Here is a 24,593-nt window from a genome sequence, read left to right as displayed (position 1 = left end):
TATATATATATATATATATATATATATATATATTATTATTCAGTTATCAATACAGAAGGAATAATAAAGTTATGTCCTTATTATTGATGTATTGTCTTATGACACATTTTTAAAGAAAAAGTGGTTCTACTACATAACAAATACTGTGTAAAAAAATATTCTTTTCACCAACATTATAAAACAAAGGATTTTAATTTATTATTATTATTATTATTATTATTATTATTATTATTATTATTATTATTATTATTATTATTATTTTCAAACGTAAAAAAAAAAAAAAAAAAAGACCAACCCTTATTATGGATGTATCATTTGCTTTAGGCATGAATTTGTGGAGAATGTATTTTCAATATTGTTAGTTGGCTGTGTGTGGTGGTCTGTTATTTACAGACTAAGTGAAGGGGCTGGTGGCTCACGTTACATTACTTAAAAGAACACAAGTTACAGTTTCAACATCAGCTCAGCTTCCTTCTATGCTATTAACCCATTAAGTGCCAAGGCTACTTTGTAATTTTTTGAAGCATGTTTAACTGGCGTCTCACCTCTTCAATGTTCTCTTGAACTATAATGTGATGATAACTTACATCAAATTTTGTTAACCGCAAAGTCTGCGTGTAGCTGTTAATTCTACAAATACAGCCTTTCAGATGCTTTTATGACGCCTCAATATAAAGTAAGGAGACGCTGAAGCCTAAAATTGATACATATCTTGAGATTTATGTTCCTGGCCAACTCTTCAAAGCTTTTTGTAAAAGAAATCTGAGTACACGATAAGCATACCCGGCGACTGTATATATATATATATATATATATATATATATCTCCTCTCTCTCTCTCTCTCTCTCTCTCTCTCTCTCTCTCTCTCTCTCTCTCTCTCTCTCTCTCTCTCTCTCTCTCTCTCTCTCTCTCTCTCTCTCTCTCTCTCTCTCTCTCTCTCTCTATATATATATATATATATATATATATATATATATATATATATATATATATACCATTCCAAATATTAGCTGTGCTGTGCAATAGTGCAAGAGAAGTCTCGTAATTGTTAGAATGTAATGTACACCTGTGAATTCCATGCACGTCTGCACCATTTCTTCCCCCCATTTTAATTTATGTAATATAACGTTTTATAATGATCTGGCGCGTAACACATCCCCTGTTCATTGCGTATACTGTAAAGATTCATAAAGAAAATATCCTTTGCGTGTGACGTACTCAAAATTACAGTATTCTCTTAGAACTGCAGTATGCGTTTCACAAACTGTTTGTAGATCAGTACAGCTTTGCCATATTATATGTGCAGCAAGTTTTGCACACTATGTGTGGTATATATATATCTATATATTATATATATATATATATATATATATATATATATATATATATAGGACAAGCAGCAAATTATTTCCTTATCAAATGAAAATAGATGCATTTCCAATAAAAGTTGATGGCTTAGAAGTGGTGTCCTGATATGAGTTCTGTACACATAGAGAATTAGGATCTCTCTATTTTTTGAAGACTCAGACTCTCTCTTATAGAAAGAAAACAGGCACTGCCCAACTCTAGACAGTGAAGCTCTTAGATCCATGAGTCGCAGGCATTAGCTGGTTTTAAATTGCACTCAAGTGCCTTATTTGTCCATTCCTTCTTTATTATTATTTTTTTAATAAATTTAGAATGCTTGATTTTTTTTTCCCCCTCCAATCACTGCAGCAATTCCTTACCCAGCTCTGGAGAACTGAAGGTTCAGTGGGCGTCCTCAGATCCCACAACCGTGCCAGCGCCAATGCGATGCATACTTCGGACTTCCCAGGGAAGATTGGCTCCTCTGGCTGTATGACTCACCCTGCACACCACGGGGCTGTGCTTTTACCTAGGGAGACACTCCGGGACAACCCCCCCCCCCCCCCCCCCCGACACTTTCGTTCTATGCTAACTTGAAATCACATTGTTTTCTCCAGTTCAGAATTGGTCTTCTTTGCTGTTCGACTGAGGAAACGGTGCACTGATGCTAACCTAACCCTCTTGCTCAAAGACTCCTAGCTTCAAAAGCCATCCTCCCAAACGCAAAAACTGGGGAGAATTTGCAATTGCAGATAGCTTCATTCTCTAGCCCTTCACCAGTGTAAGTTTGAATTTAGCTTCAGTGCTCACTACTCATCTGATGGAAATCTTTAGAGTTTACCAGCAGAGGTTTAATTACCTCGTTATAGAAAGGAAAACATATGTTCAAGGAAACATACAGAAGAAGAAATTCGGTTTTACATTGTAGCAATCATTCTGAGGCTAGTTCCACCCTGCATTACGCCATATAGAGACTTCATAACAAGCAGCTATGCAGGAAGTCTCGTGTAAAACTACAAATCGGTGCTCGTTTTACTACAAATCCCACAGTTCCAAGCGAGGTGTTTGTCATCTGTGTGCGTCTCTGTTGTCATTTTAGTGCTCCCATGCATTTGATCAAAACTAACATAGCGCAATGCTGGATGCCTAAAAGCGTGAAGGTAGTTAGTGGTCTTAGTGGTAGTTATCAAAGCACCTGGCTCAATACCTCACAATTTTGATTGATCCGTTCTTAAAGTTTACAGGGTTTAAACTGAATACACATTTAAAGTGTAGGAAATTGAATTTATTATGCATTAATAAATTACATTTGATTAATTATGCATTAATAAATTAAATCACATTGTGCAGAAGAGCCAGAAACACTAGGTGTTTTACGCCCCCAAAAGATAACTAAAAACCACAGCTGTTGGTAAATAAACATATCATTTAAACTCAAAGTATTCTGCTTGCATTTAAGTAAGCGTTCAAATTGACGCGGTTTGTGTTTATTCATTTTTGTAACGTATTGGTAACCTGTCACAGCAGAGCTCATGCATCTTTGACGTGTTTTACGCAAATAATTTCAAACAGACGTTTAGCTACAGAAGTTTGGAGCATCAGTGTCTAAGAGTTGGTGCCGTGTCTTGTCCTAGGCTCTTTACTGCTACCCCCCGCGAGAGACAGGGAGAGAGAGAGAGGAACACATACACACACGTGTGTGGGTGCACATGGGGAAGATTGAGCGCGGGACTGTCCCGTGAGAAGGGGAACCACTCATCTTGCTCCCCGCTCATTTCTTCTTGGACGAGACACTTAGGCGCCTCTCCTCCGCGGTCTTCCGCGATTCGTCCGTCGAAGAGGTAGTAGGCTGGGTCTGGGCCCATTTCGCAATCTCCTCGTGCTCCGAGATGGCAGTCGTTATCGTCTCGACCCAGTTCTTGAGATCCGTCTGTTGAGGCAAATAAAGAAATGCAACAAAAACACGTTTTATCATTTGGGACCTCTTAGCTGTTTGATATCCCCCTCCAAACCCCCAGTTCAATACAGCATTCCTGCTGCCTGTGGACAATGAATCCGAGCCCTTGCATAGTAAAGTACGTGGCCTGCATTAACCAAGCTCTTGCGTTATTGAATTATGAAATATCACGCTGTACGTATTTTAATATGTTGTTTGTGTTTCCGCTGGGTGCTCACCTCGTCTCTAGTGTGGAAAAAGAACTCGCTTCCTTCCACTGTCCTAGAGAAAAAAAAAATGGAAAAAAATGATATGATATATGCCTCCCTAACATGCAGGTGCACCAATGGCAATTCAATGCTCCCTGCAGAATCCCCAACCAAGATCGGCCACTTCACACAGCCAGGATATGAACCTGCGCTCCCCTGACATAGCCGTGCTTCTACCAGACGAGCTACTCAGGGGACCCCTGTTAACCTTCACTGCTATTTAGCACACTTTGATTGAGCAGGCAAGCCCAGGTTTAGCACAGCTCCTGCCTCCTTACTTGAGTTTGAAGACGTTCTTCTTCTTCTTGTATCCGTTGGCCACGTCGCAGATGCAGTTGTTCAGGCTGATGATTGGCTCCCCATTGAAGGTAGTCGTGGTGTTCTTGGCGTCTTTATAGAAGCCCATCTCTCCGTTTGTCACAATGCAGTACAGGTTTACCCAGGACCTACAAGGTAAGGAAGAGGATGTGACGTACAGGACAGTGTGCTCCAGAGTGGACTCAAGAAGCCTGCAACAGAGCCACTCGGAATTATACGAGTACTCTACGAGGGATGGACTAAAAATCGATTTAAACAGCATTTGCATCTTGTGTACTGTGAACCTGTAGCCAATCCCTGAGTTCTCCAACCATGTTGGTTAGAAGAGCCGCACTGACAACCAGGAAGATCTCAAGGACCCCCCAAAAAATAAATATGTATTGCTAGTAATGTGGGGTAAAAAAAATGAAAAACAAAACAAAAAAACATACGTTTCGTTTGCTAAAACTAAATAGCCGACTGGATAGTAGAAAAGACATTTATAAAAAGAGATCGATATGAAGAGATGAGCTTCAGTGGATTTGTGATCTTGTAAGCACAATACCACTTTATCAGCATTTTGACAGTACTTCTACAAAAGACGAAAAAAATCAAACGATAGATCAAAGGGGCCACGTTCCTGAACTAAGTGACTATTGGTTGGACAGCCCTGTCCTAAAGTGTGTGTTAATTTTACCTCCTCATTTTTTCAGGGATGGAAATAAGACCCATTGCAGAGTAGTTTCACCTGCTCCGGGCTTTACTACCAGCTTGATTAGCCCCAGTATGTCTAGGCAACAAGCTCAGGTGTGTCTTATTATTAAGCTCATAGTAAAACCAGGAATGGATCCAGTCTTATTCCCATCCATGTTTTTACCCCAGAGTGGACCAGAAATGGCCATCCTTGCCACATCCTGTTTGTTGACAGTTGTTTGGCACAGTCTGGGAGTTCAGGCTTTGAGGCCTACCTGTTTGAGGATTTCTTTTCGATCTCCACGTCTTGCTTGCGGAACATGCAGCCCTCCTTCTGGGCTGTGTGAGAAGGGGGAGCAGGGGGAGCGGAGCAGGTGCTCTGGGCCGGGGCTGAGCGCGACCGCCGGGCCTCTCCAAGAGAGGCGCTGGGGTCTTTGGGTCGGGGTCTCCTACGAGGTTTGGGTCGGTCCCTGGCTCGTGGGCGGTCTGGTCTAGGAGTGCGCTCCGGCAGCCCATTGTGGAGGCGAGGTCCAGGGTCCCTCTCTCGGACCTAGGCCCAAAAAACCCCCCAAAAAACCACATACTTTGGTTAACTTTGGACACGTGTATTTGGGATGTGAGTGTTGGCGTTTGCTGTAATATTTCAATTAACCTGCATGGAAATGCAGTTTCTACAGCTGCTACCAGCATTCAATATGAAGTGTATGATAGATCTGACAGGACTACCAGGTTCTGGATTAGCGACATACATACAAACATATATATATATATATACATAGCATATATACTCTGCGGGAACAACGACCACGGAGCCTTTTAACTGCAAGACGAGGCCTGTGAAGGCGATTGCCCAGCCAGGACCGTCGGAATGCCCCAGAGTCGCTGGGAGGCGGGACTTTGGGAGCAACAGAACAGAAGTAGGTCAGTTTAGGGGATGTGGATTCCAAAACAGTATAGAGAGGGTTACCGCAGAGTAGTAGGTTCCTGGAGTGGAACGTTCCTTCTAGAGCGCTCATCATTTTATGTGAAAACTTTTATTTCTACCATTGCTGGTACCCTAGTGTCAGCACTGTGTTGAAATTAAAACACCAATGCTCTGTGTCTGTCAGTATTTTCCAGTGATTACCCACACATGTAACACGTCACCCTGTTACACTGGCTTGCTTTGCAATACAGGCAGCTCACCTGAGCTGCAGCCTGGGACTGATCTCTCTCCTGCAGCTGTTCCACAATGTCGGCTAGAGTTGACCGCTTCTCCCTGCAATCCGAATGAAAACGTCAAGCCAAGCAAGAAATATTGAGTAATTTCACTTTTGTTAAAAAAAACTGTAAATTATACATGCATAATTGCACAATTCAGTTTATATTCCGTATATGTATCGTTTACATGCAAAGATATTTGTCTATAGTGAGACACCCGCTAAATGAAGTTGCCGCAAATATTTCCCGTTCACAGTATTCCAGATTTTAAATGTGCTATACATACACTCATACCAAATCCCATTCCAGTTTGGATGACCGCTTATCTAGAAGTATTACAAATTGTAAGCGTGATGTACACATGTCACAAAAACTGTCTAGTTGGGATCAGATCTCTCCCGGCACACAGCTTCAGTTCACAGAGAAAGTCATGGAAGTCCTCCGTGAAGACTCACCCTCCTGTCCGCTTCTCAGAGCGATCCTGTTCGCTGGACTCTTGTCTTTCCATCTTGCGTTCGTGCCTCTCCCGACGCAGATCCTCCTTCCGTGGCGGGACGTCCTCGTCGCTAGACGACTGCCTCTCCAGCCTCCGGTCGCGCCTCCTCCTCTCCTGAGGCAGCTCGTCTCTCCTGGCCCGGATCTCCTGGTCACTAGAAGTCTGTCTCTCCTGCCTCTTCTTCTCCGTCTGCAGATCTGATCGGCTTGCATTTACGCCTGCGTGCTCCTGGGTCCCGTTGACCAGCTCTTGAGCCCCCTCCCGGTGAGGGTTAGTCAGTCTCTGTTCTTGCCTTTCTCTTTCTAGTCTCTTGATTTCCAAAGCGGGCTGGACGCAGTCTGCCAAGTGGTCGATCTTGGGCAGCAGACGCTCTGGTTTCAGCTCCTGATGAACATAGACTATCTTTGGTTCGTTTCGGGGGTCCAGGCTCCCATATTTTGTCCCATTCATCACCGGTGTGTAGGAGGACGCTGCGGTGGTCCCCAACTTCTTGACGGAAGAGGAGGTGATTTCTGGATGCCTCTCGGTTTTGGGTTCGACCTGCTCGTAGATAGTCTGTCTCATGACCGAGGAAGGGGTCCAAGCTGGGCCAGCCTCCTGGGGGTCCAAGAAGACCTTTCGACCCAGCATCGGCGTCGGGGGCAGCTTACTCTGCTCGGCTTTCAACTTCTCCAGCTATGAAGAAAACAGTTTTAAAACCGATTTAATGGTACCATAATCCTTCAAGGACACATTTCAGTCTCCCCCCATTCAAAGTTTTACTAAGGAGCTTGATTAGCCAGAGTGTTAGGTAACAAGCTCAGGCGAGTATTAGACTCCTAGTAAAACCAGGAGTGGATCAAACTGTTATGCAATGGGAGCCTTATTTCCATTCCAACAGGAGTGTCCTGTTCACTAATGAGTTGTCTTAATCACCGACCATTAACAAACGAATGATTATGTTTTGTTTACTAGCTCTCACAGGGATGGGGCAATCAGATCTTCCTAACACAATAAAACCACCCACAATATATATAAATTTCCAGAATTTCCTGGGGAAAGGTTTGCGGACCCCAGTTTGGGAAGCACTGGTCTGGACAGGCGGCCATCCCTCGTACCGAGGTAAGTCTCCTCAGTGAACTGAACCTCTCCTCCCAGGTTGCAGCTGCTTTGCGGAAGGCTTCGTGCCGGCGGATGAGCTGCTCCACCTCGTCCACGCTGCTGCCCAGCTCCTGGCTCTTGATGAAGGGCTCCTGGGCGGTGAGCCAGGCGTCCGCTACCACAGCTTCCTGGGCAAACTGGTGCACCTCCAGCACTGCAAAAGGAAAGAGGGAAATCACAGACTGAGGCAATAGAAATGAGGAATCTCAAGAATACCATCGTGGAATAGGCCATTGTGAAAAAAAAAAAAAAGATTGTACAACTTGATTTGGAAGTTAGTGTGCGAACGGACTCACTGTGCTGTAGCCATTCCCAATGCTTGTCCCATTTCTCCGACAGTTCTTTCTGCTTTGCGATCACCTTCTCCAGTTTCTCCTTAATCTGGATAAAAAGAGAGATTTCGAGACATTTGCACTGAAAGCTATTTCCTTTGTTCCTTCCTTCCATCCTTCCTTGGCTTCATGCTGGTTATATCATCCTGCAAGCTAAAAATGTACATGTAGGCTGTGATCATAAGAACATAAGATCCACGATCATCCGGTTCCTAGTAGTTGACTGATCCGAGAACCACATCCAGGCGGCTCTTGAAGGGCCCTAATAGATCAGAAGCAACATCATTGCTTGGCAACCCAATCCGGGACACCAAATTCTGTACTTGAAAAGTGCCTCCTACCCTCTGTCCTGCATACGTCTCCATTCCCAAATAGGCAGCATTTGAGAAACGTTGCATCAGTTGCTGCTGGTGATTGCAAAGAAATATCTTGACTGGCTAATTTAGTAAGCAGTACTGTACCCTAGAGAAACACTGTACAGTAACATATAAGGAAAACAGACCACTGTGATCGTAAACTTTAAATGATCTCAGTGGTAGCAGATCTAAATACTGAAATACCGTCATTGTTCTTACCAAGAAAATCGGATAAAAGCTACTCAAGAGAGTATTTGAAAATCTTCAAGAACGCACGGCAGGCTTCTAATCTCAAAGGGATCTTTTGATTCAAAATGGAAGGAATGTCGATTTTCCGGGGATCAACAGCCTTCTTCCTGAAAACCTCAGGCATCAGTTCCCTCATCCTGCGTTAATAGTTCAACCCCCCAGCTCATTACCTCCTCCGTCGCTGGATTCCTGGCTGCCAGCAGCATCTTGCCCATCTCCACGCACTGCACCATGTTCTTGCTGCGGGCTTCGATCTCGTTCTTCAGCCCTTGGTGATAATTCATCAGCACCTCAACTGACGATACGTCTCTAAAAGGGGAACGGTTTCAACATGAACACAGCAGCACCAAAAACGAATCAGTCTCAACAACCAACAAGAAAAATGTCAAGCACAGCTGTGGCCAAAAGTTTTGCATCAGCTTATAGAATTAACACTTTTTGCTTCATAAAGTCGAATGAAGCTGAATAACATTGTTTTTTTTTAACATATTGAACTGCACACCGCTTTGTAGTTTTCCTTATACTTAACGAAAAACTGACAACTGAAAAATGTGACATTTCCAAATCTAACATGAAATACTATACTACTATGATGGTTTCCGGTAGCCGCAATCCTAAAATTCAATGCAAAACTTTTGGCCATAGCTGTAGATAAAGGTTATGACTTAACATGTCTTCACCTGTGAATACATTCAAAATGGCAATTAGTTTAAGAGACAAGGTTAGCTATACGTTTCATTTCTCTGGCATCCCTCCATTGTAAATGACATGTGTATGTGAAAAATTGTTTTGTCTTTTTTTTTTTTCTTCATGCAGAACAAAACAATAGTTACAAGATGTTTGGGGAATGTACGGAGATCTAGCAATTGGATTGGCTAAGAGGGAAACAATGATTCCAGTAGTGCTCAATGTATTATGATGATCTTGCTATCTTGTGGATAATGGACCAGATACCCTCCCATTCCAAAATTATAAAACTATATCAATACAAAACTTTCAGCTTAAGTGAAACTAAAGCATGAAGAAATAACGTCACCAAATTGCCTACCTTAGATAACTTATCCTCAGCAAAGCCCTGCTGGTAAAAGTTTGTATTTCCTTTTAATATATATCTCAATAAGCACTTTTTAAAAAAAGTTCTAAAATGCAAATTGCGGTTATAATGACCTAAACATGCAGTCTAGATGGAGAGCATTCCTTACAGCGGTGTACGCCTACTCGGGATTGCCTCTAAGAAGGGTTAAATAGATCCATTCATTAATGTGTTGATTGCAAAATGGGGAAAAGCTGTCCTTCCCTCACTTTTACAACCCAGTACCCATCAAAGGCAATGATACGATAATATCTTAATACATTTTTTTGTTTGTTTTATAAATAATATTTTCATGTCAGTTTGCGGTATGGCAATGCGTCAATAAAAAAAAACAAAAAAAAACGTCAGCACCCAGGATGAGAGGAAAATTCGCTGACAATCGGCTTTTAAAACAGTTGATTGCGATTGATTGGCACTCAGCTGTCAACACGTTAATGAACTGATTTATTTAATACCTGCCGATTTAAATACTTCGTAAAGGCAATTACAAACACAAATATCAGCACGCCCCTAATTCTTATATTGAAGCCAGACAAAATTGCTTAAAAATGTCTAATCATGATTTATTTTTAGCACCAAACATCATGAGATTAAACTGCGCTCTCATCTCCAAAAAGAAGGCAGTCTTCAGGTATGGTGACTGCTCCCTCACCCCCTGAGAAAAGGTGGCCCCTCCAGTCCAGGGCTGCTTGAGGAGAAACAAAGATTTTTCATCTGTCTTTCTTATCCTCCGGGGCTTGCTTACGAGTACCAAAATTCACAAAAATGAAAGCAAATAAACTCTTTACAATAAGTGGCGGGAATTCAAATGCAATTACACACAAGCAGAGTTAAGCCTGTAACAAAGACCATGGAGTTATACCTTCCATTCATATGAATTTTATCATGTTACTTTACTTGATTAAATCCCATATTTGTCATTTGAAACAGGATTAACTAAATCAATTCGTTCAGTTACGCTTTTAAAATGTGGGCCATAAATTCATACGAATTTCAATAGCATTTCAAAGATGTATCATCTGAACAGCTCATGTTTTTATATTTATTGAGTTAGGAAGAAAGCTTGGATTCCTAATGGGCTGAAACACCATTGCAATTAAAGCTAACCCACTGGATTTCATATGATTTGGCGGACAGTTATTTTAATAATCCAGTAATCAATTCCACTCTTATTCACATGAGCAACCTTATTCCAGCCCTTGTTCATGTGAACTGCCGCTTATTGGAAAGAGCGGCGATCAATAATGGAACGCTAACCTTGGTTTCTCTCCCATGCCGATCTGACAGATAACGCTGTCCATCCACGAAACCAGATCCCGCGCGATTCCGAAGAAGCGCAGCTTGTCCGTCGCGGTGGTGATCTGCACCCGGCACTCCTCACAGGAAATCAGCAGCTCCTTCCAGGCTTGCATCACTTCCTGCTCCCTCAGGACGATGGCTTCTGCTTTCTCGCCAGCGTAGACCGTCCGCAGTTGAGCGGCGCTTTCCTGAAGCTGTCTTACCTAAGGCAAAGAGAGATTGCAAAGAGATTACGGATGTCAGCTCACTAAAACCATTTGGACAAACCACCGAAGAGGAAGATAAAAAGGTCACGTCAGGCCAGTGGTCAATTTCAATGTATTTGTGATTGTAATTGAACCATGGCACACCTGTGTAATTGTAATTGTAATTATACCATATAATTGAACACAGGCATTCATAAAAACTCCTGGGCTGCTACAGATTTCCAGTCTGAATCTAAATATTATCACTGCAGTGTTTTTGACTTACGTTACATTAAAAAAATTCAAAAAATCTTGTGTGTTATTAAAATGCAATAACAGAGATTCAATCGAACAATGTCAGAACAATGTATTAACACAAACTTTAAAAGTTAATGCCATCATTTAACACTCGTCTTGCTTGCAGAACTGGTAAAGGGTAGCTGCTAAATGAAAGGGCTGTCAGGTGTGGGGACCGACCTGGGTAACAAGCTGCTGGATGTCCCTCTCGAAGGACTGCATGAGCCTCTGCAAGGTATTGGTGTTGGCGCTGCCTCCCTGGCGGGCCCGCACTTCAGGCAGCCTCTTCTGCTTGTCCTCGATCTGCGAGAGCACCTCACGACAGTCGTCGAAGAACTTGTGCAGTTGGTGAGAGGCGGCCAGCATCTGCGCCCGGGTCTCCATGAGCTCCAGCAGGTCAGCCCAGGCCTCGTTTACCCCGTCCTTCCACTCCGCGATGGTGGCCGCGTCCGCGTGGCCATAGTCGATCAGCTCGTCTGCCATCTGGTTGACCGCCAACACCCGTTCCTGACCGAGTGAGCCCGTTTCTGAGGCAAACTCGGTGAACTTCTCCTGGAGCAACTGGAAGGCAGAAGGGAGAGGGGTCTCAGCTCAAGTAAAAAAAAAAAAAAAAAATGCCAAGCGCTCCCCAAACGCTAGCAATCATGCTTTCGTGTTTTATTTACATAATTAATTTCATTAGGAAATTCAAAACAAAAAAAAATTCCTGGTTAAAGCAAATGCGTTGCGGCCAGAGGCCTTCACCAGTACGTCACAGACCAATCCTTTGGGAGACAAACAAGCCAAAGAGATATCTAAAGAACGTCCTTTCCAAGTTTTATTATAATCGGAAAATGTTTCGTTTGGGAGGCAAAGACCAAGGGGACTGTTTCTCCTCACTGTGCTGCAGTGCACCTACTGGCCAGGCACCCAGTGAGATCAAAATTGGGCAACTGTGGGGCTGGCTTTTGTCCTTCAGCCCGCTGCAGGACTCCTAGGTGTAAAGAGGGACTAGGCCTGGTCTTCGGATGAAGGAGGATGTCTACGAGTTCTGTTGAGCTGTCGTGGTTAGTACTGCAATGAGTGATCATAAATTAGACTGGGATAAAATAACTGGGGAACACTAGATTTTGGAGTGAGAAAAGAAATATGGGTTAATAAAACCTGAATAAACAGCTCCTCAAAACTGGAATGAGGAAAGCCTCTAATTCCTTCTAGCTCCTGTGGGAGAATCTCATTGAAGGAGAGGCTTCCTTAGATGTCCAAGGCCAGCCAGAGTCCTCCTAGACTTCTGTGAACTTGAACGACTCCTCATTAATAAGCAGGCAGACTCCCTCTCTCATTAAAACCAAAACCAGTCTGATCTGTGTCTCTCCTCCCCCTCCATTTTCACTATCATTCCACCCCTACGATGAGCCTTTTTGCACGTGTGAGTGTGTGTGTGTGAGGAAGTAACAACTACAAAAAACGTATTTGTTTTATTGCAGAAAAGTCCTGGATTGTCAGCAATGAAAACAATCTGGGATCCCAAAAGATTAGCGAGTGAAAAGCACAAACCTACCAAAAATGAAACATTTAAATGGTCAGACTGCAGAAATTGTAATAGCTATTCAATAAACTGGAAAACATATTTACTGCTGTAAATTGACAATGAGGAAAACGTATTTAAAATTCATTTCCAAATTGGTTTTCAAAACACTCGGTGTGGAAGTTAATTGGCATTGATTAGTACTCAGTTGTAAAGGCGAGGGAGGACAGCCTTTCTTGTTCTGAAATCAGCAGGTTAATGAATGGATTTATTGAATACTGGCTGATAAATACTTCTTAACCCTTTCATGTCCGGTGACCTTATATGGGAACTGATAAAAAAAACCTCTACTCTTTATATGGGAAGATATGGAAGATGCAAATGCAAGATAGGAGGATGCCAGTTTTTCCTAATATATAGTAATTTTCAATATTCCATGCATGAAATAGTTAAAGGCAATTCCCAGTGCGAGTCACAAGCTTTTGCCCACCCCCACTCCTCTATTCTCTCCCACTCACCGTGACGTGCTCGGAATCCTGTCCCAGCTCTGGTGACCCTGCCACCACCTCCTTCTCAGCTATCCACTGCTCCAGCTCATCCACCTCCCGGTTCAGCTGGTAGAGCCAGTACTGCTGCTCCAGCTTCCCCTTGCGCTCCTCCACCAGGTCCTTCAGAGACACGTAGAGCCGGTCGATCTGGGACTGACGCTTGCTGATCTGTTCGCTGTGCGAGAGGGTTAAGGGATGGGGGAGCGGGTTAGCAGCATTGGCAATGCAACGCCTGCAGCGTGGCTTGAACCACCAGCTCTTCCATCAATCGAACCTCTAAGACATGCATTAAACATACCACTGCATCAGTAGAAATGCCATTGCCTGGTGTTATTATGCAATCAATCCCGTAGTTAAAAAATGCATGTATGTGAATTTAATTGAACGCATTTAATTTAAACATAAATTTGGAAATAACGCAGCCAGTCCATACCTTAGCGGGTAAATCCGACAGTTTTGAATTTTCACACATTCCATTTGACAAAATCAACATACACTTTTTTTTTTTTTTTTTTTTTTTAAATCTCTGTTTATGATCTGACCTTTACATGTTTATTTTAAATATATTTAAACTCTACTACATCTGCCATACCTTAACAGGGTCCATATTGGCCTTTCAAAAACGTTTGTTTTATTAAACTAAACATACTTCCACTGCTGTTTTGTTAAATGTATTATTATAAATAAATGATTTTTTTTTTTCAGCAGAAGCACATACGCTGTGCTTGTAAGGCAACTTGGCTTCGATAAATATATTTCCTTTGAAGTGATGCTTTGATGCGTGAAGGAGACAACATATGCAATGTACTAATAAATGACGCTGGATACAAACATCTTAAGTTAACTAACTAAAAAGCTACTAAGCCCTAGATCAGTGGTAATCAATTCTGTCCCTCGAGATTTATTTCAGTCCTGGTCTTTATTCCAACCGGGTTTTAAAGCCAGATTTGAGAACCACAGCTCAAACTATCCAATGGCTAAATCAGGGCTGGCCAACGCTGCTCCTCAAGCGCTCCATGGTCTTTGCGGTTTCCGTTCCACCTAAGTTCTCAATGACTTAATTGAACCGATAATTAAAAAAAAAAAAAAAAAATAGCCATTGATTTAAAGATACCTAGAAAAAAATCTGCAAAATTGCGGCTCTCCAGGACCAGGGGTTGGCCACCCCTGGGTTAGGTGTTTGTGGCTCTGCCCTGAGACTCTTACCTGTCTGGGTGGCCCAGCTCCAGGAGAGAGCGACACTGTTGGGACAGCAAGCCGATGGTCTCGGCGTAATCCTCGATGGTCTGCTCCAGGACCAGGTGCTTCTTTAACAGTTGGAGGGTGCTGGCTTCATCCTGGAACAAGACACAAACACAGCACGTGTTTCCACTGACATCCTGAACTAGGGAACTAGGGAAGCTGGGTAACTGAGTCAGCCAGCACTATTATCAATACAGTTCGTTCGGCCCATCAGTGCTTGTCCCGTTCCAAGTAACTGACTGATCTCAAAATTTCAAGCATCCATTAAGCAAAGTGCCGGTTCTGGCAGGGAACTGACTTTAACCTTAGGTCAAATATATTAAGTGCCTCCAATATTCGGACGAAATAATTCAGTCAAATAGTGAGTATCTAATTTGTCTTTTGAGAAACAGTACGTCCAATGATTGTTAAGGAAGGTATCAATCTGAGTCTAATGGGGGAGGGCAGCTATCCTGCCCCCCTGCCCATGGCTTCCCTACAGTCAGCCTCTCCACTTATCTGTGAGATCATTTATGGGCAAGGGTAGCTCGATAGGTGAGGCCAAAGAATGTAGTGTGTATAATGTAGTAGAGTTGTCTAGTCTAAGCTTTAATTCTACCACATCAGTTTCCTGACTGAACAACGATTCTGCATAAATAACATGGATAGATAAGCCATCCCTTACCCTCCCCATTCACAGGGTTGTATCTCCTTCCCAAGTCTATCTCCACTTAATTTCCAACAGCTCCCTCTCCTTCCTGGTGTCTGTACGCCCTACCTTGCCTTTCTCCTCGTTCATCATGTGCAGCTCCTGTTCGCTCAGCCACGTTTCCACCTCGGCCATGTCGAAGTAGTACTGCTGAGCCTGGTACATGCCGTCCAGGTTGATCTGCCGCTGCTCTGTCTCCGAGCGCAAGGTGTCCCACAGCTGCTGCAGGTAGTCCAGGCTGTACCGCACGCAGTCCGCCTCGGGGCTGCGAATGGAGGCGATCAGCCCAGCCCTGTCCAACACGTCATCCACCCTCCCCCTGTGTCCCTGGAGCTCCCTCTGCAGAGACTGGGGACACACACACACACACGCACGCAATGCTCATCTCAATGCTTTCTTTCAATTGCCGTTCAATTAAACACACACGTTATTTGTCATTTACAGCTTGGAATTGGGCAATGTTTTTTTTTTTTTTTTCAGAAAGTTATAGGTTACAACCTAATTCCATAAATTACTATTTATTTTTAAATAATTATTTGTTTATTTAGCAAGGTGACTTACAGGGTGTGTGAACTGTGCATCAGCTGCAGAGTCACTTACAGCAATGTCTCACCCGAAAGACGGAGCACAAGAAGGTTAAGTGACTTGCTTAGGGTCACACAGTGGCTGAGCCGGGATTTGAACTGGGGGACCTTTGTTTCTAGGAGTTATAATTGTACTCTTTGGGTCATTTCACCAAAACAGTCTTCTGGTTCATGTTACTGGCTGAAAGTGTGCCAATCACTGAGGGAATCAGTGATTGGTTAATGATTAGAAAGGAGACAGGCAGCATGGTCCTGGAGGAAGGAAATAGGTGGCCAGCGACTTGCCTGATTCTTCTTCATGAGCTGCTGTACGGCCTGCAGACTGTTTCCATGCTCATTGGAGGTTGCCAAGGGAAGTCTCTCCTGAATCCACAGCTACAAAACCAGCAAACACAGACCAGGTGTTAGACGCAAACTTAATACCACATATACGACTAAATTGGTTCGTCGAGGCATTATAATTTAACAGGTATTATAATTTACCAGGTACATCAGCGTGTCTAAAACACTAAAGTGCCATACTGCACCTGTACTATGCAAAGAAAAGCATTAAGAATTATTGCAAAGCAAAGCGCTGTAATACAGTCGTGCCATATGCATTTAATCTGCAACTGAATCCATTCTGTCTTGCCAAGAGTTGAATTGACTGTTTTAGATCCATCACTATTGTTCAGCTGGTAGCAGCCTGTGTAAATGACACATGCCAGAGGTCCATTGGTTAATAGAAGGGATTGTATCTTACAGAATTGGATGTGGCAAGTTCTACTGTCGGTTAATCCCTACATACAGAAGGAACACAACTGGACAGGCGGTAGAATAAGTGAATTTAAAAGAGACTCACGATTTCGTCCTCCAGGTCGCGGCTGACTTGGTGCACCTCCTTGGATGCCAGCAGTATGCGCCGCCTCTCTTTGAGGGGCTCAATCAGCCAGACGATCCGCGTCTCCACCATGTTCTGCTTTTGGTTAACGCTGTCCTTGATCGCCCCCTGCTGGGGGATGGAGGTCGCCTGCACCTGCAGCTCCCCCACTTCCTTATACCAGTCCTCCATCTGCGCCTCCATAGTCTGGAGAGAAACGCACAGCAGGTGAGCGGTGATGGAGCACACTGGACGACACCCTTTAAAACAAGGGGTCTCCAATCACGGTCCTGAGGGCCATTCCACTCCAGGTTTAACAGCTAAAATGATATCATTAACAACTGAAGGTTTAATTGGTTCAATTAAACAATTTAGAAGACGGTTTGGAACAAAGACCAGGAGTTAAAGGATCAGTTTTGACCAGCCCTGCTTTAGAGATACCTGTAGATTTCTGAGCAGGACAAAAGGAAGCTTTCCACTTTCTTACTTGCTACCTATTAATTTTGAGGTACAGTAGGTTTGATAAAGATGCTGAAATCAATGATCAGCCTCTGAAATATCAGTTCCTGCAGTTTCTCTAAATATGCAGAAAATACTTTTGCCCCCAAATGGTTTAGAGAGATGAATAAAATACTGAAATTATGTTTTGATGGAGGTGGTTTTACAGAAAGAAAATCGGGTTTCTTTCCTGTTTGCCCATGAAAAATGGAAGAAGTGCCATTGCAGCATTGATTGCCTGAGTATCAGATATCGTACAGAAGAAAGTGGCAATGCACATGTGCTGGGAAAAGGAATCCATTTTCAGACCTCTTATTAGCTTTAGCAACTCCATTGTGTTTAAAACCTCCTGGTTCCTCGGTAAATATTTAAAATAGAACACTACGAGATTACAAGTTGCTGCCACTTCCTGGTACCCAATCACTTCCTGTGCTCTAGGTCAACTTCACTCCAACAGTCTGTAAAAAGACCACGTGACCCACTGTACATTAGGCGTCAGGAAGCTGTACTGTGATAAGCTTGGTCTATAGCGTTGCAATTGAAAAATCTGAAGTTAAAAAGTAAAACGATTAAGAATCAGCATGACATTTGTTTATACTGTTTATGTGAACTCTGGAGTATGTGAAGATGATAAAGAATTTAGATGAAGCCAGTGCATAGGAAACACATTTCTTTAAACAGCAAATCAAATAGTTTGGTGAGAATTCAGCCAAAAAATTCAAACAGCAGAAAAAAAAAAAAAAAAAAAAAAAAAAATTACCGTGGTATTTGAATCTATTTCATCCTTAATATTCTGAGGTGCTCTACGGTTTGAAGCATCAGGCAGTGCAAACTGAACAACAGCTTATTAAATGTGACTCATCGCTTCCACCTCAACTCTTTCCTCTGGCAAAAACAGTAATTGAATCGACGCCAAAGGGAAATGTGACCCACAGTCAAGCCAAGAGACAGAATGCAAATGCCAAACCAATAGAGGAGATAGGTAAAGGTGACAGCCAAAGCCCATATGAAAATTAAATAGTCTAAACGCACCACAGAATGTATTTTTCAAATATATTGCATGGTGAAATGCATTGTTCGGGCCCTGCTACCTACTGTAAGAATTATATTCTTGACTAGACCGTTTTCATATATGCATGCTATAGTAAGACCATGGTATATTTTAGATTTACAATGTACGCTATAAAAGTGAACAGATATCTTTTACATACATTTCAGAAAAAAAAAATAAACTGCCCTGTTTGCAAAGTTTGAACTTTTGTACGTTAAAGAAATATTTGTTTTATCGATAAATAAAGTCTGATATTCATCAAACTGTTTGCAGAAGAGTTTAGTGATTATGAAACTTGTATTTACGTCATTTATATTTATTTAAGTCAAATTTAAATATTATTGCCAACTACTGAGTTACTGGGTTGTGAATCGGTCGCTTATTGATTTATATGATGCCTTATTTCCGTAGACAAAAAAAGGTTTCAAAAAGTAAATAAAAGTTTAAGGCACTTCCATAGCTGTGCTTACACGAACACTACGACAGTTTGGGACTGTTTTTCAACACACCCCAATGCATTCTGGTAAGTGTAGTCCTGCTGTGAAAGGTACCTGAGACAGGAAGAACACAGCAGAATGCATTGCGATGCGAGTTGGAAAACTTGAACTGTCCCGAACTGTCCTAGTACCTGGAGTCGTATGGTAACCCTATCTATGCTGTGCAATGTCTTTGGCAGGGCCATAGTTTTGATTTAATCTAAGCCTCGTTTTTATTTTTTTGGGAGACCGAAACCCATTCACGCTGGTCCGAGCTATTTCGTACCATGTGGGTCCAGTCCACGGAAACAAGGCACAAGAATATATCCGTTTTACATATGGAGGGAAATAAAGTAAATTGAAGGGAGGTGAATGGAAATCAAAAAGTTTACTGTACCCCAGTGGCAGGAGGCTGCTTGGCATTGATACAAACCGTACTGTGAGGCTGTAAATGGGAGCTATAGCAGCTCAGAGCACCACCATGCTGTCAAGAAGGAGAATGAAAGAAGCTGCCATGAAAAACTGGCTGCTTGGACAGTGCATGAGGGTGAGCATCTCAGCAGAATTCTTTATCAATGGTACATCTGCCTATGCCCACAGTCACTTACAAACCACACGCAAGGGCTGAGTTATTCACTAGTGAAGAGGTGTACAGATATGGCCAAATGTTTTGCATCACCTAGAATTTTAGGATTGAGAAGAAAAAACAAACAAACTATATGAACATGTGGCAGAGCAGAGCTCTGCCTTTTATAAATTGGCAGTTATGGGGTTAAATTCCCCTACCTGTCTGGGTTTATTGTGTTCAGGTGACTGGGGTTGATTAGAGTAATTAACGATCAATCAGTACCAAGCCACCTGACATAAAAGGAGGCCTCAGCTTGCCATTTGGGGGAGGAGGGAGTGGAGGAAGCAAGCTGGTGTGTGTGCTTGCTGTTTTTGGTTTTGTGGTGGGTTTTTTTTTTTTTTTTTTAAATTTCCTGATTCAGTGAAGGCATCACCCAGCCTGGAAACCTTTATTTTTGTAAGTCTTGTTTTGTGTCTTTTTATTTGTGTTTAAATCCATTTGGTTTGGCCCTTGTGCCCTTTTTATTTTGTTTATTTATAATAAAAGTATTATTTTTTTGAACTGCAGCCTGCTTCTGGGCCTCTATTCGCTTGCCAGCTGGTCACAGAACATAATTTAGATCTTTTATTTAACACGATGGAATCAAAGAATCTACAAAATGATCTTGCAAAAAGAAGTCTAATGGAAACCATATAGTAGTAGAATATTTCATGTTATTTTTTGTCACATTATTCAGCAGATGTCATTTGACTTCCTGAAGCTAAATGTTCACTCTGTAGAGTGATACTAAACTTTTGGCCACAGCTGCAGAAGACTACATTGGCTGACTAAGTATCTGTCAGAGGTGAGAAATAACCTTTTAAAAAAAATCATCATTCTAATCACCCTGGTGTTTTCCCCTCATCTAGATAATACCCTATTGACACTACCTAAATATCTCATGATTAGCATGAGACCATTCTATGGGGTGCAATAAGTTGCCAAGACAAGAAAACAAAAACTATATGCATTGTGAAGTAGATCAAGAGATAAGAAACATTAATATGGTACAATTATTCATACAGTACACTATACTGCAATATAAAGCTGCCATACTATAAAACTACTGTACCATACCTTAAAATATGCTATAGTATAAAGCTACTATACTATGAAGTGTGATAATCATGCTTAATTTAGTTAAAATGTGTGTGTGGGTATATCTAAAGCCTTGGGAGAGATGGAGAGAGAGGTGTGAGCCGTGCACAGAGACCTGGAGCTGCTTGAGCTGTTTGTTGATGCTGGTGAGGTCTCGGCCCTGGTCCACCTGGCCCAGCTGCCCCTCGAGCTGGAGCAGCTGCTGATCCAGCTCGGCGTAGCTCTGCACCAGCAAGTCTGCCTTGTTGGCCTCGAAAAGCTGCCGAGCCTTGTCCTGTGTGGTGGACTCCAGCTCCACCCAGCACTCCCTGATCTCACCCAGCTTCTTCTGCACGATAGAGCCCAGTTCTGGCTTCTCCTGGATCAGCTGCTGGCCTTCCTGGAATATACACACACACACAGAACAAGTTAGAGAAGCGCCTGCCATTGCTTGCGGGGGCTTGGAAGCTTCTCCTCAGTTGCGATTGCCAGTCTATGTGATGTGTAACATGTGGCTTAAAAATGCCCTTCTGGTAATAAGAGCCAGCACCATCTCGTGAACTGTGTATTACTGTAGGAAACCTTGATCCACAGCTCACTAGCTGGGTCACTCTTTTGGTAGCCTAAAGCACAGAATGAACCCTGTATAAAGCTATAGACTATGGGTACTGATAGGCAGGGTGCCACCAGGGTTGGGGTAAATTCCTGTTTTTCAATTCCAATTCCATTTCCAAATCCTTTGTAAAATCAATTCCTGATTCCAATTCCCATTGTGTTGGAATTGATTAAAAGGAAATTGGAATTGAAAAACAGCAGTTGAACCCAACCCTGGGTGCCACTGTAACTCTGTGCTGTGTATCTCCTTTCTCCAGTCAGGGCCTCAGGAGTCTCTCTTTCTCCTTCCCAAAGCCTGGGCTCATTTTGTAGAGACAGCAAGCTCTTCCAACCAGCACTAGCGCGTCAGAGCTGAGAAAGCAGTTTGCTTCGCACCTCAGCGAGCCTGAAACCTGCACTGATCTTAACACGAAGGAATGTCCAACAAGCAGCTCAGATGTCAATGTTCTGCCATTGACACATCATAAAAATAACATTAAAAAAAATGTATAAACGATCTAGGATCATCCATTTTGTAGCAAGTGTAATGCATTCGAGGAAACTCTTTAAATTATTCAAATCCTATGTTATTCATTTGTTGCAAGAAATTCTACTGTGTGTACCTTCAGTCATAATATCACTCCCCTAAGAAGTCCACAATTAGTTGTGCCCTTGATTGAGTTTTCACTGAACTTGACATCCCTCATACTGAATTCCTGACATGCAGAGCTCCAAGGACAAGTGCACAAACTTGCAAATTCTCAGACAAACGTATCCAGGGAGAATTCCGCTTGTCAGCTGGAAAGCAAGTTCAGTTTGGGCAATCTGGGACAGGTGCCTGCACAGCGCTGGTTTTGCCTCGCCCTTTAGAATGAACTAATTGAACACATTTTCTTCATAAAGTGTAATGAAACCCCCGAATAATGTTATGTTAACATACTGAATTACATGTCGCTTTGTAGTTTTCCATGAAAATACTATTTGGTGAGTAATACAGTTTATTATTTCACATGAACCCCCTGTTTATATAAGCACTAAGCGTTACAATTAGTTAAAGGACTACTGTGAGTTTCTATATTCCTCTGTCCTGGACAGTTACACATGTACCTCCCTTATAAAAGTCATTTTGATGTTTTCTTCTGCTTTTTATTCTACTACCATCATTTATCATGGTTTGCCATGTTTTGTTTTTCAATATGCTTTACTAAACCCCTCTGTGCTTTACAATGTCTGTCCGTTACAATGCTTGCCTATGCTTTATCATACCTCTCTGTGCTTTACAATGCTTCCCTATGCTTTACCAGACATATCTGTGCTTTACAATGCTTGCCTATGCTTTACCAGACCTCTCTGTGCTTTACAATGCTTCCCTATGCTTTACCAGACCTCTCTGTGCTTTACAATGCTTCCCTATGCTTTACCAGACCTCTCTGTGCTTTACAATGCTTCCCTATGCTTTACCAGACCTCTCTGTGCTTTACAATGCTTGCCTATGCTTTACCAGACCTCTCTGTGCTTTACAATGCTTGCCTATACTTTACCAGACCTCTCTGTGCTTTACAATGCTTGCCTATACTTTACCATACCTAAGATTTTACTGTGGGAAACTTTTTTATAAGGGTTAATAATGGGGCTGTGAATTGGGCAGCAGGTATGCTGTAACCACATCATGTCTTATTCTGTCTATGGCATTGTAAAGACACATACTCGGTCTGCTAGTTTGAAAAAGGTACATTACTGCATATTGTCTATCCAGAGGAAGAGATGCTAGGACACGGTCTCGTCCGTGAATCCTAAGAAAGCTCATGGTTGGGTTTCAACACTGACAAATAACAATGTAGGTCTGCAAGAGTACAGGTTGGGACATTCAAAGTCAGAGATACTGGGTCAGAGTCACACAACTTGTGTTTCAAACCCTTCTCTTAGGTTTAAAAACGGGCTCTAAAAAAAACCCTTCCTTAACAAAAACCTTCCTTAAAACAGTCCTTGGAATTTTGTGAATAGGGCCCGATGTTCACAACAATCTTTCAAATGATAGGATTTCCCAAGCCTAAGCTCTAGAACGGTCTGTTCTTATACAGCGGGATAATAAATCAAAACCATTCTAAACCGTTCTATGTCTCATTAATCATGCTCGCCTGCATTAATCATACCGGCCCCTTTTCAAACTTACTCTCATGTTTTATTAAAAGATTTTGTTTTAAGCCAGTATGGAATTAAAGCTGAAATTACTTATTTTCAAATTCCCTTTACTTACTAAATATCTTGGTAACCCTAAATAGATAATTTTCTCCTCTTAAATATGCTAAATATTTTAATGAGCGAGACACCTCACAAGTAGAAAGCTCCCCTGGAATGTTTTCCTTTTTCTAGGAAAGCAGCACCACTGGGGTCGGGGAGTTGGTTGCCGGATAACTTCACTCAGACAAGAAACCTAGGTGTTATTAGACGTCCTTGGTAAGATCTGGTATTAACACATTTTAACACTTTTTCAATGGTTCTTTGGAGCCTTTGTGATGAGAAGTGTTTCAGACTTCAACAGAGTCAGTCATTCTGCAGCAGGCTCTGCTGTGCTTTGACTGGGCGCCTATGTGATGCCTGCGGGCTTGCCTGGAAGCTGCCCAGGGCTGCGTTGTCCTCCTACAGTGTAGCTCTGAGGTGGCTGTGTGGTGAGTCTGCAGTGTGTAAAGAAGCGGGCGGCTGACGGCACACGCTTCGGAGGACAGCGTGTGTTCGTCTTCACCGCTCCCGAATCAGCGCTGGGGGGGTAGCGGTGAGCTCAGCCTAAAAATAACTGGACATTCTAAATTGGGAGAAAATAATTAAAATAATTGGTAACTGCTAAATAAAAAAAAAAAGGATAAGCAGACAATCTGAGGTCAACAAAAGTTGTCTAGAAATGACAACAAAGTCTATAGAATTAAACAAGAACCCCTTTTGTGAGCATGAACAGATTAATGAAGCCCTGGAATGTGATTTAACCCCCTAAAAAATGAGGACATCGAATCGTTTTGCAATCTGAAGTTCACAAAGTAGAAAATGTTAAAAGAAAAAGAAAAAAAAAAAACCTTATACAGCAACAAATTCAACTGGAATGTACCCCTCTCAGTATCCTACATTTGATTTTAAACACCAAACAAGCAAAACAAAATTGGTTTGACCCTGTTAGGGCTGGAGATGGGAACCTTGATTTAATTCACTATTACAGGGAAATGAACTCTATCTATCTATCTATCTATCTATCTATCTATCTATCTATCTATCTATCTATCTATCTATCTATCTATCTATCTATCTATCTATCTATCTATCTATCTATCTATCTATCTATCTATCTATCTATCTATCTATCTACCTACCCTGTCTGTCTGTCTATCTATATAATCAAAAGAGCCAACCTCCCAGCGTTTCAGTATGTTTAACATACCTTTGTCAAGGGAAAGTGTGATTGAAAAGAAACACTGGAGGTGCTTACAGGCGATTGATGCCATGGTAACCACACTCACTTGTTTCTCTTTATATATAAATACATACAGGGTGCAGTGTAAGATACAAGCTTGTTTTCACACACTCCAGGTCACAACGTCCTGACCTCAAATTGATGGATATCACCTTGTATTCTGCACAACCCTGTACAATATTCTATACATAATAAAGCTGACTCTGGTATTGA

At 42.2% G+C, this 24,593-nt stretch overlaps 1 protein-coding gene across 2 annotated transcripts in view; it reads right to left on the bottom strand.

The window, feature by feature from the left end:
• Nucleotides 1-1,930: 1,930 nt before the first annotated feature.
• LOC121305002 (spectrin beta chain, non-erythrocytic 4-like) overlaps nucleotides 1,931-24,593 on the bottom strand; it is a 48,620-nt gene continuing 25,957 nt past the window's right edge. Inside the window, exons 20-36 of one of the 2 annotated variants that reach the window (XM_041236468.1) lie at nucleotides 20,463-20,726; nucleotides 16,600-16,824; nucleotides 16,044-16,133; nucleotides 15,244-15,522; nucleotides 14,451-14,581; nucleotides 13,215-13,419; nucleotides 11,370-11,750; nucleotides 10,666-10,910; nucleotides 8,486-8,624; nucleotides 7,675-7,759; nucleotides 7,336-7,532; nucleotides 6,198-6,913; nucleotides 5,728-5,800; nucleotides 4,818-5,092; nucleotides 3,831-3,998; nucleotides 3,523-3,565; nucleotides 1,931-3,277 (exon numbers count right to left, since the gene is read on the bottom strand). In XM_041236468.1, coding sequence (XP_041092402.1) covers nucleotides 3,119-3,277; nucleotides 3,523-3,565; nucleotides 3,831-3,998; nucleotides 4,818-5,092; nucleotides 5,728-5,800; nucleotides 6,198-6,913; nucleotides 7,336-7,532; nucleotides 7,675-7,759; nucleotides 8,486-8,624; nucleotides 10,666-10,910; nucleotides 11,370-11,750; nucleotides 13,215-13,419; nucleotides 14,451-14,581; nucleotides 15,244-15,522; nucleotides 16,044-16,133; nucleotides 16,600-16,824; nucleotides 20,463-20,726 — 3,675 coding nt within the window. In that variant the 3' untranslated portion in view covers nucleotides 1,931-3,118. The remainder of the gene's footprint in view (nucleotides 3,278-3,522; nucleotides 3,566-3,830; nucleotides 3,999-4,817; nucleotides 5,093-5,727; nucleotides 5,801-6,197; nucleotides 6,914-7,335; nucleotides 7,533-7,674; nucleotides 7,760-8,485; nucleotides 8,625-10,665; nucleotides 10,911-11,369; nucleotides 11,751-13,214; nucleotides 13,420-14,450; nucleotides 14,582-15,243; nucleotides 15,523-16,043; nucleotides 16,134-16,599; nucleotides 16,825-20,462; nucleotides 20,727-24,593) is intronic. The other variant, XM_041236469.1, reaches the window with a different exon arrangement.

Source organism: Polyodon spathula, chromosome 40 (genome assembly GCF_017654505.1).
Source record: "Polyodon spathula isolate WHYD16114869_AA chromosome 40, ASM1765450v1, whole genome shotgun sequence".
NCBI classification, from domain to species: domain Eukaryota; kingdom Metazoa; phylum Chordata; class Actinopteri; order Acipenseriformes; family Polyodontidae; genus Polyodon; species Polyodon spathula.
This window is presented reverse-complemented; position numbering and strand designations above follow the sequence as displayed.